Source organism: Manis javanica, chromosome 5, assembly GCF_040802235.1.
Source record: "Manis javanica isolate MJ-LG chromosome 5, MJ_LKY, whole genome shotgun sequence".
In the NCBI taxonomy this organism is placed as follows: Eukaryota; Metazoa; Chordata; class Mammalia; order Pholidota; family Manidae; genus Manis; species Manis javanica.
In genome coordinates, this window is record NC_133160.1 from 29,120,208 (window position 1) to 29,135,999 (window position 15,792).

The 15,792-nt window shown below is 41.0% G+C and overlaps 1 protein-coding gene across 7 annotated transcripts in view; it reads left to right on the plus strand.

Moving 5' to 3' along the window:
- The first annotated feature begins 671 nt into the window (after nucleotides 1–671).
- The window catches only part of ATRN (attractin), a 177,829-nt gene continuing 162,708 nt past the window's right edge, over nucleotides 672–15,792 (plus strand). For all 7 annotated transcript variants that reach the window (XM_073236857.1, XM_073236853.1, XM_073236855.1 and 4 more), the window contains exon 1: nucleotides 672–1,118. In XM_073236857.1, coding sequence (XP_073092958.1) covers nucleotides 757–1,118 — 362 coding nt within the window. In that variant the 5' untranslated portion in view covers nucleotides 672–756. The remainder of the gene's footprint in view (nucleotides 1,119–15,792) is intronic.

Below are 15,792 nucleotides of genomic sequence, written 5' to 3' on the forward strand. Positions count from 1 at the left end.
TTAAATTGAGTCATAGGTCCAGTCCAGGATCCAGGATCACAGGAGGTTATACTACCAGGAGGCATCTTTCACTGCGGGCCAGCAAAGTAACAAAATACTTGACAGAAAGGGATCTAGGGACAGATGTGTGGACTGAAGGGGTTCCAGTTCCTAATTTTATGTTGCCCTCTTTTCCCAGATCATTAGAGGGCAAATAGTGGGGAGTAAGGTAACTCTGAAGTTCCCCACAGATTTAAAAGTGTATGGGTCTGGTCTTTTGCTGGGTCAACCTGAGGCCAGCCTGTGTGTGTCTTCATTCAGTCTGTTAGATATTTATTGAGCACAGCTTATACGTTAGATTCTAAACACATGTGTTATCTCGTTATCCCTGTTTTACAGAGGAGAAAGCAGAGGTTCAAGCGTAGCACTCCTAGCACCACACCACGACGCATTCTCCTAGGTCCTTCTTCCCAGGCAGAGGGGGTTGGGAAGTGCGATGACCGGATACGGTAGGGAAGCGCACAACGATGGCTAGCTTGCACAACGAGCAGCGCCCCGCGAGCAGTAGGACGCCAGCCCCCATGCCCCGCCCCGCCCACGCACGCACGCACGCACGCACGCGTCGGCCCCGCCTGCCGCGCAGCCCTGGCCCCGCCCCTAGGATTGACCACCCGAGCCACCGTCCGCACAGCCCCGCCCCGCACGGCCAGGCGAAGCGGAGCCGGCCGTGCGGTGTGTGTGTATGTGGTCGCGGGGCGCCGTCTCAGCCCCGGGAAGATGGTGGCGGCGGCGGCGGCGACTGAGGCGAGGCTGAGGAGGAGGACGCCGGCGACGACAGAGCCCGCGGGCAGGACCGGCGGGCGGCGCCGGGGCTGGGACACAACCGGGGCTGGGAGGCCGGGGCTGGGGGCCGGGCTGCGCCTCCCGCGGCTGCTCCTGCTGCTCCCGCCGCTGCTGCTGCCCTGGGCGGCCGAGGCCGCGGCGGCGGCGGCGACGGTGTCGGGCTCAGCCGCGGCCGAGGCCAAGGAATGTGACCGACCCTGTGTCAACGGCGGCCGCTGCAACCCTGGTACCGGCCAGTGCATCTGCCCCGCGGGCTGGGTGGGCGAGCAATGCCAGCACTGCGGGGGCCGCTTTAGGTGAGTGCAGGGAGGTGTGGGAGGTCGGGCCCGGCCCGAGGCTGAGGCTGAGGCTGAGGCGCGCTCCGTTCCAAGGTGTCTGAGGGCCATTTGCTTCTGGGGAAATCTTCGTCTATGGCCTGGGGTCTTCCTGTATTGGAAGATGAAAAGGTTCGAGGCTGGGATGGGAGCACCCCAAAGGGGTTTGGGTCCTGCGGGCTGCACGGCAAGAAAGCTTAGGGTCCCAAAGAGCATGAAAGCCTGTTCCTGAAACCGAGCCGCTTTCGGGTAACCGAGGTATAAAAGAAACGGTAAGAAAGCCAGTCTTAAACACTTAGTTTTAACGTCCTTCTTCCCTAACACCTAATGAGTTCTCCTACTGATTGGAGATATGTGATACTCAGAAAAAACAGGGCCTTGAAAGTGATTTATTGGCTGGAGGTAGAAGGGAAAAGGTAGGATTTTGAGATATTGAAGATAGAAGAACCAGTGGTTGTTGGCTAAAGGAAAGTGAGGAAACTAGCCTTTTGAAGCTCACTAGAGGCAGCAGATTGGACCAGGGTCTGTCGTAGAGAGGGCATAGAAAGAGGTTCCTGTTTGCCCTGGTTTCTGGAGAAAATACTGAGTTTTTAGTTGGCCTGGTTCATAACAGTACCTCTTAAAGAGATCATTAATAGTTAGTAGTTATCTCTTATTTGCTCCAGTTGTGCAGATTTCCGGGTAATATGCATAAACAAATAGATGAACCAGACTTTGGCCTAGTCCACAGGGAGTTTGGAATATTGCAAGAGAAACAAATGTACTACTAATAACCCTAGTCATAGGGGTACAGGTCATTCATGCCTTTGGCATATATTTGCTGAAGATTTTTTATGTCAGATGTGAAGGAATGGGGAAATAGGGTGAACAAGACAGGGTCCCTACTTTCATGGGTCTTACATTCTAGTGGGGGAGACAGTTAACAAGTAGATGGTGATAGAAATGAACAAGATAATTTCAGATAATGGTAAATACTGTCAAGAAAGTAGACAAGATGGTCTGATAGAGAATTATTATTCCTGGGCAACTTTAGGAGATGCCTCTCATTTGAAGTGACTTTTGATCTGAGGCCTGAACGAGGCAATGGAGAACCTGTGGCAATTCAGGGGCATAGAAGTTGTGACTAGCCGGGGGGATGCAAGGAAGGCTTTCAGGAGGAGGTGACATTGGATTTGAGCACTTTAGGCCAAGCAGACTTAGGAAATGTGTAGCTGGGAAGACTATTACAGATGAAAGGAAGGATGCCAACAAAACTGGAGACTAGAAAGTAAAGCATTGCTGGTAACAGGCTATATAGAAGAGAGTTGAGAGAAGTTTGGAATAGTAGAATTCTAACTCTTATAATGTCAGATCTTCAAAGGAGCACAGAGAACGTTGAGATGAGTTCTCTATGGTAATGGAGAAACCAAGTGATTTCACATTCAGTGTCTAGTGGGGCTGGTCTCATAACAGTGTTCTGATTTATGAGCTACATTAATCTACACATTTGTTGAAGGTTACTCCATGCTGGGTTGTGAGATACAATTGTAAACAAGAGAGACAGTTATGCACTCGTGGAGCTTACAATCTAGTTTGGGAATAAGAAATCCAATAATGAATTTGTTAATGCTTTTGCTTTAGACTGTAGAGGTGAAGAGCAGGGGACAGAGGACTTGACTTAGTTTGGAATGGTAAGGTTAGGGGCTGAATAAGTGACTTTTGAGTTGAGGTCCGGGGTGGAATGGCACTACCTGTGTGAAGTATGGGGTACTGAGGGGCCAGTATGTACAGAGGCTGGGGATGAGAGAGATCGTGGCAGGCTGGATGGAAGACCAAGTGGCTAGGAGAGAGAGCAAAGGGGGAGCATGGCAAGACTCGAGAGATGGGCAGGAGCCAGGCCATGTGGAGCCCTGTGGGTTGGGTTGAGGATTTTGACTTTTAGCTCATTAGCAGTGGAATGACATAGTTCACTCTCATTCTCATGACATTATAGGCCTTTATAAGAGCTGGGAGCAGGAAGGTAAGGAACTCAGAACATTTTGCGTTTGAGGAGCTTCCAAGGGCAGGCAAATGGGTGGTTGTGTCAGACCAGAGTCCTTTAAGTTCTGAAAATCTGTGATTTCTTGGTAGGCAGTGGGGGCCCACAGGGTGTGGAGGGACATGCATAGCAAGATCAGCCTGTACTGTTCAGGGTAGGTGAACTCATTTTTAAGCACAAGAGATGGTGGGCAACTAGGATGTACTGTTGGCCTGGGTCAGGGTGGCGATAAAGAGAGCATGAGATAGGCTGTGGGAATGGAGGGAGGGTTAGGTGAGGGAAGGAAAATTAGGTTCTATCTTGGGCGATTGAGAGGATGGTGATACAATTAATAGAGTGGTACAGGTGGAGCATATCTGAGATGAGTTTAAATTCGCACATACTGAGATTGGGTGCTTTCAGAGTATCCATCTGGCAGGAAGGTGTAAGCGTTGACGTCATCTACACATGAGGGAGGTTGCCAGGGAGAAGGAAGGAGCAGATCTGAATGTCTACATGGATAGTCCAGAGGATTGGAGAAGAGCCACTCGTTGTGGGGAATAGGCAGTCCTGACACTGTCTCAAATGGTGTCACGCTTGAGTGAAGGGGTTTCCCTGGTTAGTGTGGACTTTACATGAGCCAATTCAAGCTGGTGTCAGTGCTTTTTCCTGGGAAAAACATAACAGTTATGACTTTGGTTTTGATAATTCCATTATACTTTGTGGGCTTCTAGAATTTGCATTTTTAAATGTGAAAGTAAGAGGAGCTTATGTCTCTGGCCTTTGAAAATAACCTTTAATTTTTAGTTGAAGGATATTTAGACTGAAATGTTGATTTTGATTATAGTGGTATGTATCTTGATTTAACTCACAAACCTCTTCATTATTAAATTAAGAGACATAAAAATGAAAACCTTTCTGGTTTGCAATGGCATCAAGTTGGAGTATTTAAAAAATTTTTTGGCTCCATACATCCTGTGTTATAATTGCTATGATAAGGCCTTTTTCATTAGTTGAAAGGATGTACAGTAAAAATAATTCAATTTCACCGAAGTTCTCACTGAGTGTGTACTGTATGCAGGAACCTGGGTCAAGCATTTCATATACATTGTGACATTTAATCTTCAGGACAAGTTTGAGGGTGTTGTATAAACTTTGGATTATTGCTTGATTATAGTTAGCAAATCACTTAACGTTTTTCTAAATGAATACTACAGAAATGATTCGTTACAGAGGATAAGATTATTGGTATTAGTTTAATAAAAACGAATCTCTGCTGGATGACTTCTAAAGCAGTGTCACTTCATTCATTTTTATGTGACTTCATAATTCAGTGATCTTTTTTTGTCCTTGTGGCATCACCATCGAAATTTTTCTTTGAAGGATGAATTTGTCCCATAAAGTTAGAGAATAAAGATGCTAAGCCCATTTATAAAGTTAATATGCATTTAATTCTTTTATGTTCCTGCCATACAAAACTTTTGGGAGGATAGAATAGAATAACCTAGTGAATTGGAGCCTTACAGTTCCCTATGATGTTAAGACTTAACCTTCTATGGGAGGAAAAGAGAAGTAGGCATTTATTAAGCATTTGTTTTGTGCCCAACTCATGCAGTGTTAGTAGTAGTTGTCTCAGCATAGCCGCCACCGGCATTTCTACATTATTTCCATGTGCTGTGTCAAGTGCCTCTTAGAAACTACCCCTTTTAGTCCTTGGAGTGAGGTTATTACTATTTCACAGATGGGTAAAGCCTGGGGATTTTGAGTAATTGCTCAAGGTGACACTGAAAAACTGGACTGGAATGTGAACTCACATTAGAACCTTGTCTAATTCCCAAGCCCATGCTCTCCGTTGTGCCATTTGGTTTCTAATTGTTTCTGAGTTCCGTCACCATTTTACAAACATTCTTTGGAAGGGCTGATCTAATTCTTTTGAGAAACAAAAGAGAGAAAATAGATTTGTTACAACAGGAAAGCTAGCGTTAAAAAATATCTTAATTCACTCGAACCTGTCTGGCTGTTGGTCTGAGGACCTAAATGCCTTTTTAACTAGTGAAATGAAAATTCTGGAAAATAAAAGTTGAAAAAAGTAAAAAAGTAAAATAAAAATAATTTTTTTTGCTTACAATAATTACTAAGCAGTATCAACCTAAAGCCTTAAATCTATGTTCATGAATCAAATAGACTTGTCTGTTTTCCCCAGTAGAATATAAGTTCCTTGAGGGCAGGGATTTTTATCAGTTTTGCTTTGCTCACTGCTATGTTCCCAGATCCTAGAACAGTGCTTGGGATAATTGTGTGTTCAATAAATATTTGTTGAATGAGGAATGAAATTCTGCAATATTTTTTTTATAACTTGAGTAAAAGTCATCTTTACCTATATGACCACTATATCTGTCTTTTGTCCTCATGTTTCTCCTGAAATTCATTACCTTCTAATGTTTGCTGGGCATCTTCACTGGGATATTTTACCATCACTTCATAATGAGCTATGACTGAGACCAAACTTCTTATCCTCTTTGCAAAAAATAGTCTTTCCCTTTGTACTTCCTTATTTCAGTAGCAAATCCCACTTCAGATAAAAGCGAAGGTCAAAACTTAAAGAGTAATCCTTTGCTGCTCTTTCCTTTTATTCTGTCTCCTATAGAATCTTAGAAATTTGCTCCTTTCCCCTCCTGCTGCTGCCATCCTAATGTACCTGGCCTTTCACCTCATCGTTGACCTGCTTGTGTTGTACCCTGGCTGTCTCTTGTACTTCTGGAGTCCATTTTGCACTTTGTTATATAAATCTCCTGAAAACATGTGTCCCTGTGCTGCTCAGAAACCTTTTTTTTTTCACATTAGTCTCTGCAAAATATATTTGAACAATGAAAATGAGTCTTTTTAAGAACTTCAGTTCTTTAGTCTTTTTTTTTTTTTTTGAGAGGCCATCTCTCATTTATTGATCAAATGGTTGTTAACAACAATAAAATTCTGTATAGGGGACTCAATGCTCAATGTATAATCATTAATCTACCCCAAGCCTAATTCTCGTCAGTCTCCAATCTTCTGAAGCATAACGAACAAGTTCTTACATAGTGAATAAGTTCTTACATGGTGAACAGTACAAGGGCAGTCATCACAGAAACTTTCAGTTTTGATCACACATTATGAACTATAAACAATCAGGTCAAATATGAATATTCGTTTGATTTTTATACTTGATTTATATGTGAATCCCACATTTCTCCCTTATTATTATTTTTAATAAGATGCTGAAGTGGTAGGTAGATGCAAGATAAAGGTAGAAAACATAGTTTAGTGCTTTTTTTTTTAAGCTCATCTTATTACCTCAGCAGAAGGCTCCCACTGCTTTATGCGCATTTCTTTTCCCCTAACCAAATCCTTCTCTTTTGTAGTTTTTCTGCATATTTGTTAAATTCAGCATCTTTCCTCCTCCCTGCCCCCATGTTCTTCCTTCTCTATCTGAATTCTACCTCAAGGCCCATCTTCAGTTTTTGTCGATAAATAATAGCCAACTCTCTTGAATTCATACATGTTACCTTCTTTTGAGATGAGTCGCCAACCGCGTCAGTTCATAGCTAGCTTCTGAGTAATTGTATGTTGAGGTACTGTGCACCGACTTCAGGTTGTGAAGGTGGGTAGGAATCAGGCCTTGCTTTCCCATTGGGGAGCTCTGATTCTTTAGGGAAGATAGCTAGCTATGTGCACAGGTGATTAGAATCTAATAATAAAAATGCAGGCAGTATGTGGTGCTGGGCTAACATGTGGTGGAGAGACTCTTGGGAGGTCGTCAAATTTGGGTGGAAGATATCAAAGAGAAGAGAACAGTTGGGCAGATCTGAGAGGTTTGATGTTAATGCACCATCTGGTGAAGGGCATTCGGGAAGGAACAAAGAGCTGTGCAAAGAATCACGGAGACTATCACCCCGACTTAGTGTATTGGTTTTCTGGGTTTGTTGCAACAAAGTACCACAAACTGGGTGGCTTAAAACAGCAGGAATTTAATTTCTCACAGTTCTGGAGGTCAGAAGCTTGAAATGTTGACAGGGTTGTGCTCTGCCTGGAGGCTCTAAGGGAGAATCTGTCCCATGCCTTTCTCTTAGCTTCTGGAATTGCCAGCAGTCTTTGGGCTTTCTTGGCTTGTAGATGAATCACATTAGTTTCTGCCTTCACCACTGCAGTCTCACGTGACATTCTCCATGTGTCTCTTCCCTTGTAAGGACTCCAGTCATGTTGGGTGTCTGAGTATGACCTCATCGTAACTTGAGTACATCTTCAAAGAACCTGTTTCCAAATGGGGTCACACTCACAGGTACTGTGGTTTAGGACTGTATCGTATCTTTTTGGGGGACACAGTTCAACCCATAACATGTAGAGAACTGGACACAGATGAGTGTCGTTGGATTATAAAACTTGTGAGGGATGCATTATCACTGGTGTGATGATGGCCTTCCCATTTACCTTCCCAACAGCTGTTAGCTTCAGGGTATATCTGTGACCTAGGCTAAACCATCAGGGCATTCCATTCGCAGGTTGTAGTGATTGTTTCAAGGTAGACATATGACCTAAGCTGACTCAACCAGAGTGAGTCTCAGGATTTTTGCTGGAGACCCCTCTCTTCTGTGGGCCTTTGTGAAGGAGATGCCTTGTCTTCTGTGTGGTGAGGATTTAAGACCTAGAACTGTTAGAGCTAGCAGTGCTGTTGTGATAGGAGCTCACCTGAGGTAAGAGCAACTCGTAGAAGGAGAATGGCAAAGAAATGGAGCTGAAGACCTGGTGATTTTCTGAATCTATGAATCAGGCCTTGTCTGAAGCTGTATTTTTTGGCTTTTGTGAAGTACTGCAGTCTGTATTTTTCTTAAACCAATTAGGGTTTGATTTCCTGTCCCTTATATTATAAAAGGAATGCAGGTCAGATCATAAAAAGTCTTTATATTCCACACCATGGAGTTTGGGCCTTATCCTCTTGGGATTGATAACATGGTCTAAATTCCTGACATTTTTCTGTTAAGTCTCCCAATGTTCCAATCATGATCGGCACATGATCTGAACCCTAAGTTACCAAAGGCAATAGTTTTAACTTATTTCTTTTATATTGCATAATTGGGATTACCAACTTCCAGCTGAGGCTGAGGCTGTTCCCCCTGCCCTGTGCCTCAGCTCTGCTTAGCCAGTTTCACATTTGAGGGCTCATTCATTGTCACTTTATTTGTGAATTGTACTGGGTACAATTTCTATTAAAGTTCTTTTAGTGACAGACACCCCACCCAGACAAGCTAAAAAGACAAAGATGGTAAAGATTTATTGGTTCATGTGACAGAAAAGTCAAAGGGATATTGTTGGCTTCAGGCATGGCTGGATCCAGGGAATCAGTTGGTCCCTCTTCTTCCATCTTTTAGCTTTGTAGTGGTATTTACTGGCCTCACTTGAAGGCTGTCTTCGTGTGGTGTCTCCAGAAGCTAAATCAAACCAGCTTAGCATCCTCCACTGGAAAAGAATGACTCTTTCTTATAGCTTGTAGCAAATAAGGAGGTGTGAAAGGCTCCCTGGTCCCTTGTCTTTTACTGAAGCAGTCACTGTGACAGGGTCATGGGAAGTTCTCACTATCAGGCCTGAGTTGAGTACCTGCTCTGAAGCTAGGGAGTGAGGTCTGGCTCTGTTGTATGGCATGCACTGAGAAAGGAGGAGCAAGGAAAGGGAAAGGGAAAAGGAAGACATACAGATGTTACCAGAAAGTGGGGGTGAGAATAATGACATCCTGTGCATTCCTAGAACCTGCCATTTGGTGAACACTAAGTGTTGCAGTGAGGACTGTCCTGCATTCAGTTTCAGTCTAGTAGAGTCACATCTTCAAATGACAGTTATTCACCCCCTGATTTTGTGATGGATGAAATAGAATTATGGGAGGAGGCAACAAAATGCATGCTTATATTGTGTGAAGTTGTTATATTGGGTGAAAACTCAAAACTTTATGTAAAATAATTACATAATAGACATTAAAATTTTTTGACTGATTGCTGGTAGAGTTTAGTTACTTGAAAAGGTAAAAATATGTTTGAGAAAAAAGAAAAATCGAGCATGAATGTCTTAATATAATTGCAAAAGTTATGACATGTTTGAAAGCAGGTATCTGACATTTAAACTTTATATCTGTGAAAGGTTCCCAAGATAGGCAAATCCTTTATATTTACTACTACATAGAGGACAGACAAACATGTAGGAGAAAAGCAGAGTATGTTTATCATCAAAACAATTTTGAAGAAATGTGAGCAACTGATTTACTAAATTTGTAGTTTATCTTTATTTAATCTTGAGAAATATGGAAGCGGTACTGTGGTTCAACAGAAATCATATTTTCTTCTTGACATTATTCTGAAACTTAAGTGAAACTATAGCTGTACTTTTTGAAATAATTGTATCTGGAAATTTATCAGCCACTAACCTATCATGGAACTTGTTTCTCACTTATGTTCTTTACCATTTTCTGTGATTTTCCAAATGCATTTTGTTTTTTTCTTCCTTTCATATTTCCTTTATAATTTAAGACTAGCCCTTTATTATTAGCCTGACTTTATATAATTTTTCCTCCTTTGGGTGTCTTTCTTATATTAGTCCTGCTTTTTTCATTCCCTTCACTTTATTGCTGTCATGTCCTTTTAACTGCTTTTCCTTTAACACTTGAGACTCTGGTTTGATTTTATTCTTTCCACTTTTAATTATTTAAGTTTTCTGTTTTTTCTTGTCACATTAAAAAAATTTTTTTTATTAAGGTATGATTGATATACACTTTTATGAAGGTTTTACATGAAAAAACAATGTGGTTACTACATTTACCCATATTATCAAGTTCCCCCCATACCCAATGCAGTCACTGTCCATCAGTGTAGCAAGTTGCCAGAGATCTACTATGTCCCTTCTCTGTGACACACTGTTCTCCCCGTGAATCCCCCACCCCATTTTCATGTCACATTTTGAGTGAACTTTAATTCTAGCTATTTATTTACATGTTTACTCATCTAGAATTCTGTCTTTCCCTTATAGAAGTTAATTTTAGTCATGAGTGAGTTGCCTATTTATCCTTTTAGAATTTGACATTAAGAGTATACAGCTATTAAGTTGAATGAATTTTTCCAATTAATTTCTCTTGGTCCTTTTTGCATTCTAATGAAGAATTTTCTAATTTGTTTACTGATAGGCTTATAAGCATTAGGGGCTGGAATTGTGTCAGGTGCTGTTAAGAGACACAGAAGTCATCTCTTGATTTTCTTCCTCTATTTTTTGATTCACAAATCCCTTCACAAAAGTGTGTAATCTTATGGACTCCCTTAGGAATTAAAAAATAATCTTTAAAAAGTGGCATTCTGTTTTTGAAAGATCATTTTAAATAGACTAAAAAGTAGTATCTTACTAATGATTGAACATACCTTTTAAATACAATTTGTAATACTAAAAAAAAAGTACCTTTTCCCTGTTTAACATGTGGCACATGTTGTTTAATGCATTTTATATTAAATGTGGAAGGAAAAGCATGATTTTTAGATGAGTAAAAAATACTTAATTTAAGGGTCAGGTGATACATTAAAATAGAGATTGACTTTAAACTCTGTGCTATAGAAATAGACAACTTTTCTGTAATTTTTTTTTTTTTGAGAGGGCATCTCTCATTTTTATTGATCAAATAGTTGTTAACAACAATAAAATTCTGTATGGGGGGGTCAATGCTCAATGCACAATCATTAATCCATCTCAAGCCTAGTTCTCGTCAGTCTCCAATCTTCTGAAGCATAACGAACAAGTTCTTACATAGTGAACAAATTCTTACATAGTGAATAAGTTCTTACATCGTGAACAGTACAAGGGCATTCATCACAAACTTTCGGTTCTGATCACGCATTATGAACTATAAACAATCAGGTCAAATATGAATATTCGTTTGATTTTTATACTTGACTTATATGTGGATCCCACATTTCTCCCTTTATTATTATTATTATTTTTATTTTTAATAAACTGCTGAAGTGGTAGGTAGATGCAAGATAAAGGTAGGAAACATAGTTTAGTGTTGTAAGAGAGCAATTGTAGATGATCAGGTGTGTGCCTGTAGACTATGTGCTGATCCGAGCTAGACAAGAGCAATAAAACATCCATGGATGCAGAAGCTTTCTCTCAACACAGGGGGGGTGAGGTTCTAAGCTTCACCACTGTTGTTCCCCAATTTCTCACCTGATGGCCCCCCTGCAACTGTGCCTGTCTTAGGTTGTTCCTCCCTTGAGGGATCTTACCCGTCTCTGGCTAACCAGTCATCTTCCGGGGCCATACAGGGAGATGTAAAGTTGGTAAGTGAGAGAGAAGCCATATTGTTTGAAAAGGTTAGCTTTTTACTTCTTTGCAGATTTATGCCCTGTGGCTTCTGTGCCCAGCACTTGTCTCGAGGTATCTTTACCACCTGGAGGAATTATGATGCTCGGTAAATTCGAGATGAGGCACGAATTCTATTTAAGGGTTGTAATTAGGAAGGAAGAAGAAAAGCTATAGAGGTAGCATATGGAAGAAAAGATGGGAGGATTGATTATTTCTTTGACATATCTTCTTGTAGAGTACCTTAAGTATGTATAGGTTTTAAAATACTAACTAACTTGCGCACACATATTAACATAATAGGAATACAGTGACATAAACAAAGCAAATCTATAATTACCAGCCATCTCCAGTGAAGCCAAGAAAACCATTTAGGCACCCTAGGCATTTGTGAAAATTAGTCTATGATATGATGGATATTGTCCAACTGTACTTGAACAGTCTGAGAGAAATCAGACAAAGCAACCCATTTCTGGGATCTGTTCACATCCCATATGTTCTTTTAACTGTAGATAGTATAGTCATAAGATTTAGGAGCGCTACAACTTGCACCCCTCCCAACTCCTGATTGAGTTCCAACAGTACAGATCTGGTCAAATTCGTTGTCTCACTGTATGCACATGCCAGCCTAGACATCTCCCTCCTCATTCCAATGGCAAGTCCAGGAAACGGTGGGGTGGACGCAGCCACAACCGCAGCATCGCCCGGATTCCTGTGGAGGCTTTTTGATGATCATTCCCCGGCACAGTCCTCCAGAGAGTGCTGATGCCGGAAGCTCCTCCTCATATCGTATCTTAGTTCATTTTCTGGGTAGCCAAGCTGGGCCTTCATCTTCTGCATAGAAACAAACAGACCCTTTGCCCACACTTTGACATGCCCTCTATACCACTGAGTAGAACTCATTGGAGGTCATCACACAGGAACTGCTTTATTTATTTATTTTTTTAATTTTTATTAAGAGAAGGGAATATTATCAGAAAAGAGTACCTCCATAGCTGATCATCTGACACCCTTTAAGTGATCAACATTAAGGATATTTAAAGCATGCGTTAATCTTTGATTTACCAATTGTTTTATCCTATCAAGGAGTAATCCCCCTTTTCTTTCTTTCTTTTTTTTTTTCTTTTTAATCTTTAATCTACACTTACATGAAGAATACTATGTTTATTATGCTCTCCCGTATATCAGGTCCCCCCTAAAAACCACCTTACGGTCACTGTCCATCAGCATAGCAAAATGTAGAATCACTACTTGTCCTCTCTGTGTTGTAGAGCCCTCCCTTCCCTTTCTCCCTCCCCCCGATGCATGCTAATCTTAATACCCCCTTTCTTCTCCCCCCCCTTATACCCCCCTGCCCACCCATCCTCCCCAGTCCCTTTCCCTTTGGTACCTGTTAGTCCATTTTTGGGTTCTGTAATTCCGCTGCTGTTTTGTTCCTTCAGTTTTCCCTTTGTTCTTATACTCCTCAGATGAGTGAAATCATTTGGTATTTCTCTTTCTCCGCTTGGCTTATTTCACTGAGCATAATACTCTCCAGCTCCATCCATGTTGCTGCAAATGCTAGGATTTTCCCTCTTCTTATGGCTGAGTAGTATTCCATTGTGTATATGTACCACATCTTCTTTATCCATTCATCTACCGATGGACATTTGGGTTGCTTCCAATTTTTGGCTATTGTAAATAGTGCTGCGATAAACATAGGGGTGCATCTGTCTTTCTCAAACTTGATTGCTGCGTTCTTAGGGTAAATTCCTAGGAGTGGAATTCCTGGGTCAAATGGTAGGTCTGTTTTGAGCATTTTGATGGACCTCCATACAGCTTTCCACAATGGTTGAACTAATTTACATCCCCACCAGCAGTGTAGGAGGGTTCCCCTTTCTCCACAACCTTGCCAACATTTGTTGTTGTTTGTCTTTTGGATTGTAGCCATCCTTACTGGTGTGAGGTGATACCTCATTGTAGTTTTAATTGGCATTTCTCTGATAATTAGCGATGTGGAGCATCTTCTCATGTGTCTGTTGGCCATCTGTATTTCTTTTTTAGAGAACTGTTCAGTTCCTCTGCCCATTTTTTAATTGGGTTATTTGTTTTTTGTTTGTTGAGGCATGTGAACTCTTTATATATTCTGGACGTCAAGCCTTTATCGGATCTTTCATTTTCAAATATATTCTCCCATACTGTAGGGTTCCTTTTTGTTCTATTGATGGGGTCTTTCCCTGTACAGAGGCTTTTCAGCTTAATGTAGTCCCACTTGCTCATTTTTGCTGTTGTTTTCCTTGCCCGGGGAGATATGTTCAAGAAGAGGTCACTCATGTTTATGTCTAAGAGGTTTTTGCCTATGTTTTTTTCCAAGAGTTTAATGGTTTCATGACTTACATTCAGGTCTTTGATCCATTTTGAGTTTACCTTTGTATATGGGGTTGGACAAAGGTCCAGTTTCATTCTCCTACATGTAGCTGTCCAGTTTTGCCAGCACCATCTGTTGAAGAGACTGTCATTTTGCCATTGTATGTCCATGGCTCCTTTATCAAATATTAATTGACCATATATGTTTGGCTCAATTTCTGGAGTCTCTAATCTGTTCCACTGGTCTGTGGCTCTGTTCTTGTGCCAGTACCAAATTGTTTTGATTACTATGGCTTTGTAGTAGAGCCTGAAGTTGGGGAGTGAGATCCTCCCTACTTCATTCTTCTTTCTCAGGATTGCTTTGGCTATGCGGGGTCTTTGGTGTTTCCATATGAATTTTTGAATTATTTGTTCCAATTCATTGAAGAATGTTGCTGGTAATTTGATAGGGATTGCATCAAATCTGTATATTGCTTTAGGCAGGATGGCCATTTTGACGATATTAATTCTTCCTAGCCATGAGCATGGGATGAGTTTCCATTTGTTAGTGTCCCCTTTAATTTCTCTTAAGAGTGACTTGTAGTTTTCAGAGTATAAGTCTTTCACTTCTTTGGTTAGGTTTATTCCAGGTATTTTATTCTTTTTGATGCAATTGTGAATGGAATTGTTTTCCTGATTTCTCTTTCTATCAGTTCACTGTTAGTGTATAGGAAAGCTACAGATTTCTGTTTGTTAATTTTGTATCCTGCAACTTTGCTGTATTCCGATATCAGTTCTAGTAGTTTTGGAGTGGAGTCTTTAGGGTTTTTTTATGTACAGTATCATATCATCTGCAAATAGTGACAGTTTAACTTCTTCTTTACCAATCTGGATTCCTTGTATTTCTTTGTTTTGTCTGATTGCCGTGGCTAGGCCTCCAGTACTATGTTAAATAACAGTGGGGAGAGTGGGCATCCCTGTCTTCTTCCCGATCTCAGAGGAAATGCTTTCAGCTTCTCGTTCAGTATAATGCTGGCTGTGGGTTTATCATATATGGCCTTTATGATGTTGAGGTACTTGCCCTCTATTCCCATTTTGCTGAGAGTTTTTATAATGAATGAATGTTGAATTTTGTCAAATGCTTTTTCAGCATCTATGGAGATGATCATGTGGTTTTTGTTGATGTGGTGGATGATGTTGATCGATTTTTGAATGTTGTACCATCCTTGCATCCCTGGGATGAATCCCACTTGGTCATGGTGTATGATCCTTTTGATATACTGTTGAATTCTGTTTGCTGATATTTTGTTGAGTATTTTTGCATCTACATTCATCAGGGATATTGGTCTGTAATTTTCTTTTTTGGTGGGGTCTTTGCCTGGTTTTGGTATTAGGGTGATGTTGGCTTCATAGAATGAGTTTGGGAGTATTCCCTCCTCTTCTATATTTTGGAACACTTTAAGGAGAATGGGTATTATGTCTTCTCTGTGTGTCTGATAAAATCCCAAGGTAAATCCGTCCGGCCCCGGGGTTTTGTTCTTGGGTAGTTTTTTGATTACCGTTTCAATTTCTTTGCTCGTAATTGGTTTGTTTAACTTTTGTGTTTCTTCCTTGGTCAGTCTTGGGAGGTTGTATTTTTCTAGGAAGTTGTCCATTTCTTCTAGGTTTTCCAGCTTGTTGGCATATAGGTTTTCATAGTAGTCTTTAATAATTCTTTGTATTTCTGTGGGGTCTGTCGTGATTTTTCCATTCTCATTTCTGATACTGTTGATTTGTGTTGATTCTCTTTTTCTCTTAGTAAGTCTGGCTAGGGGCTTATCTATTTTGTTCATTTTCTCAGAGAACCAGCTCTGGTTTCGTTGATTTTTGCTATTGTTTTATTCTTCTCAATTTTGTTTATTTCTTCTCTGATCTTTATTATGTCCCTCCTTCTGCTGACTTTAGGCCTCATTTGTTCTTCTTTCTCCAGTTTTG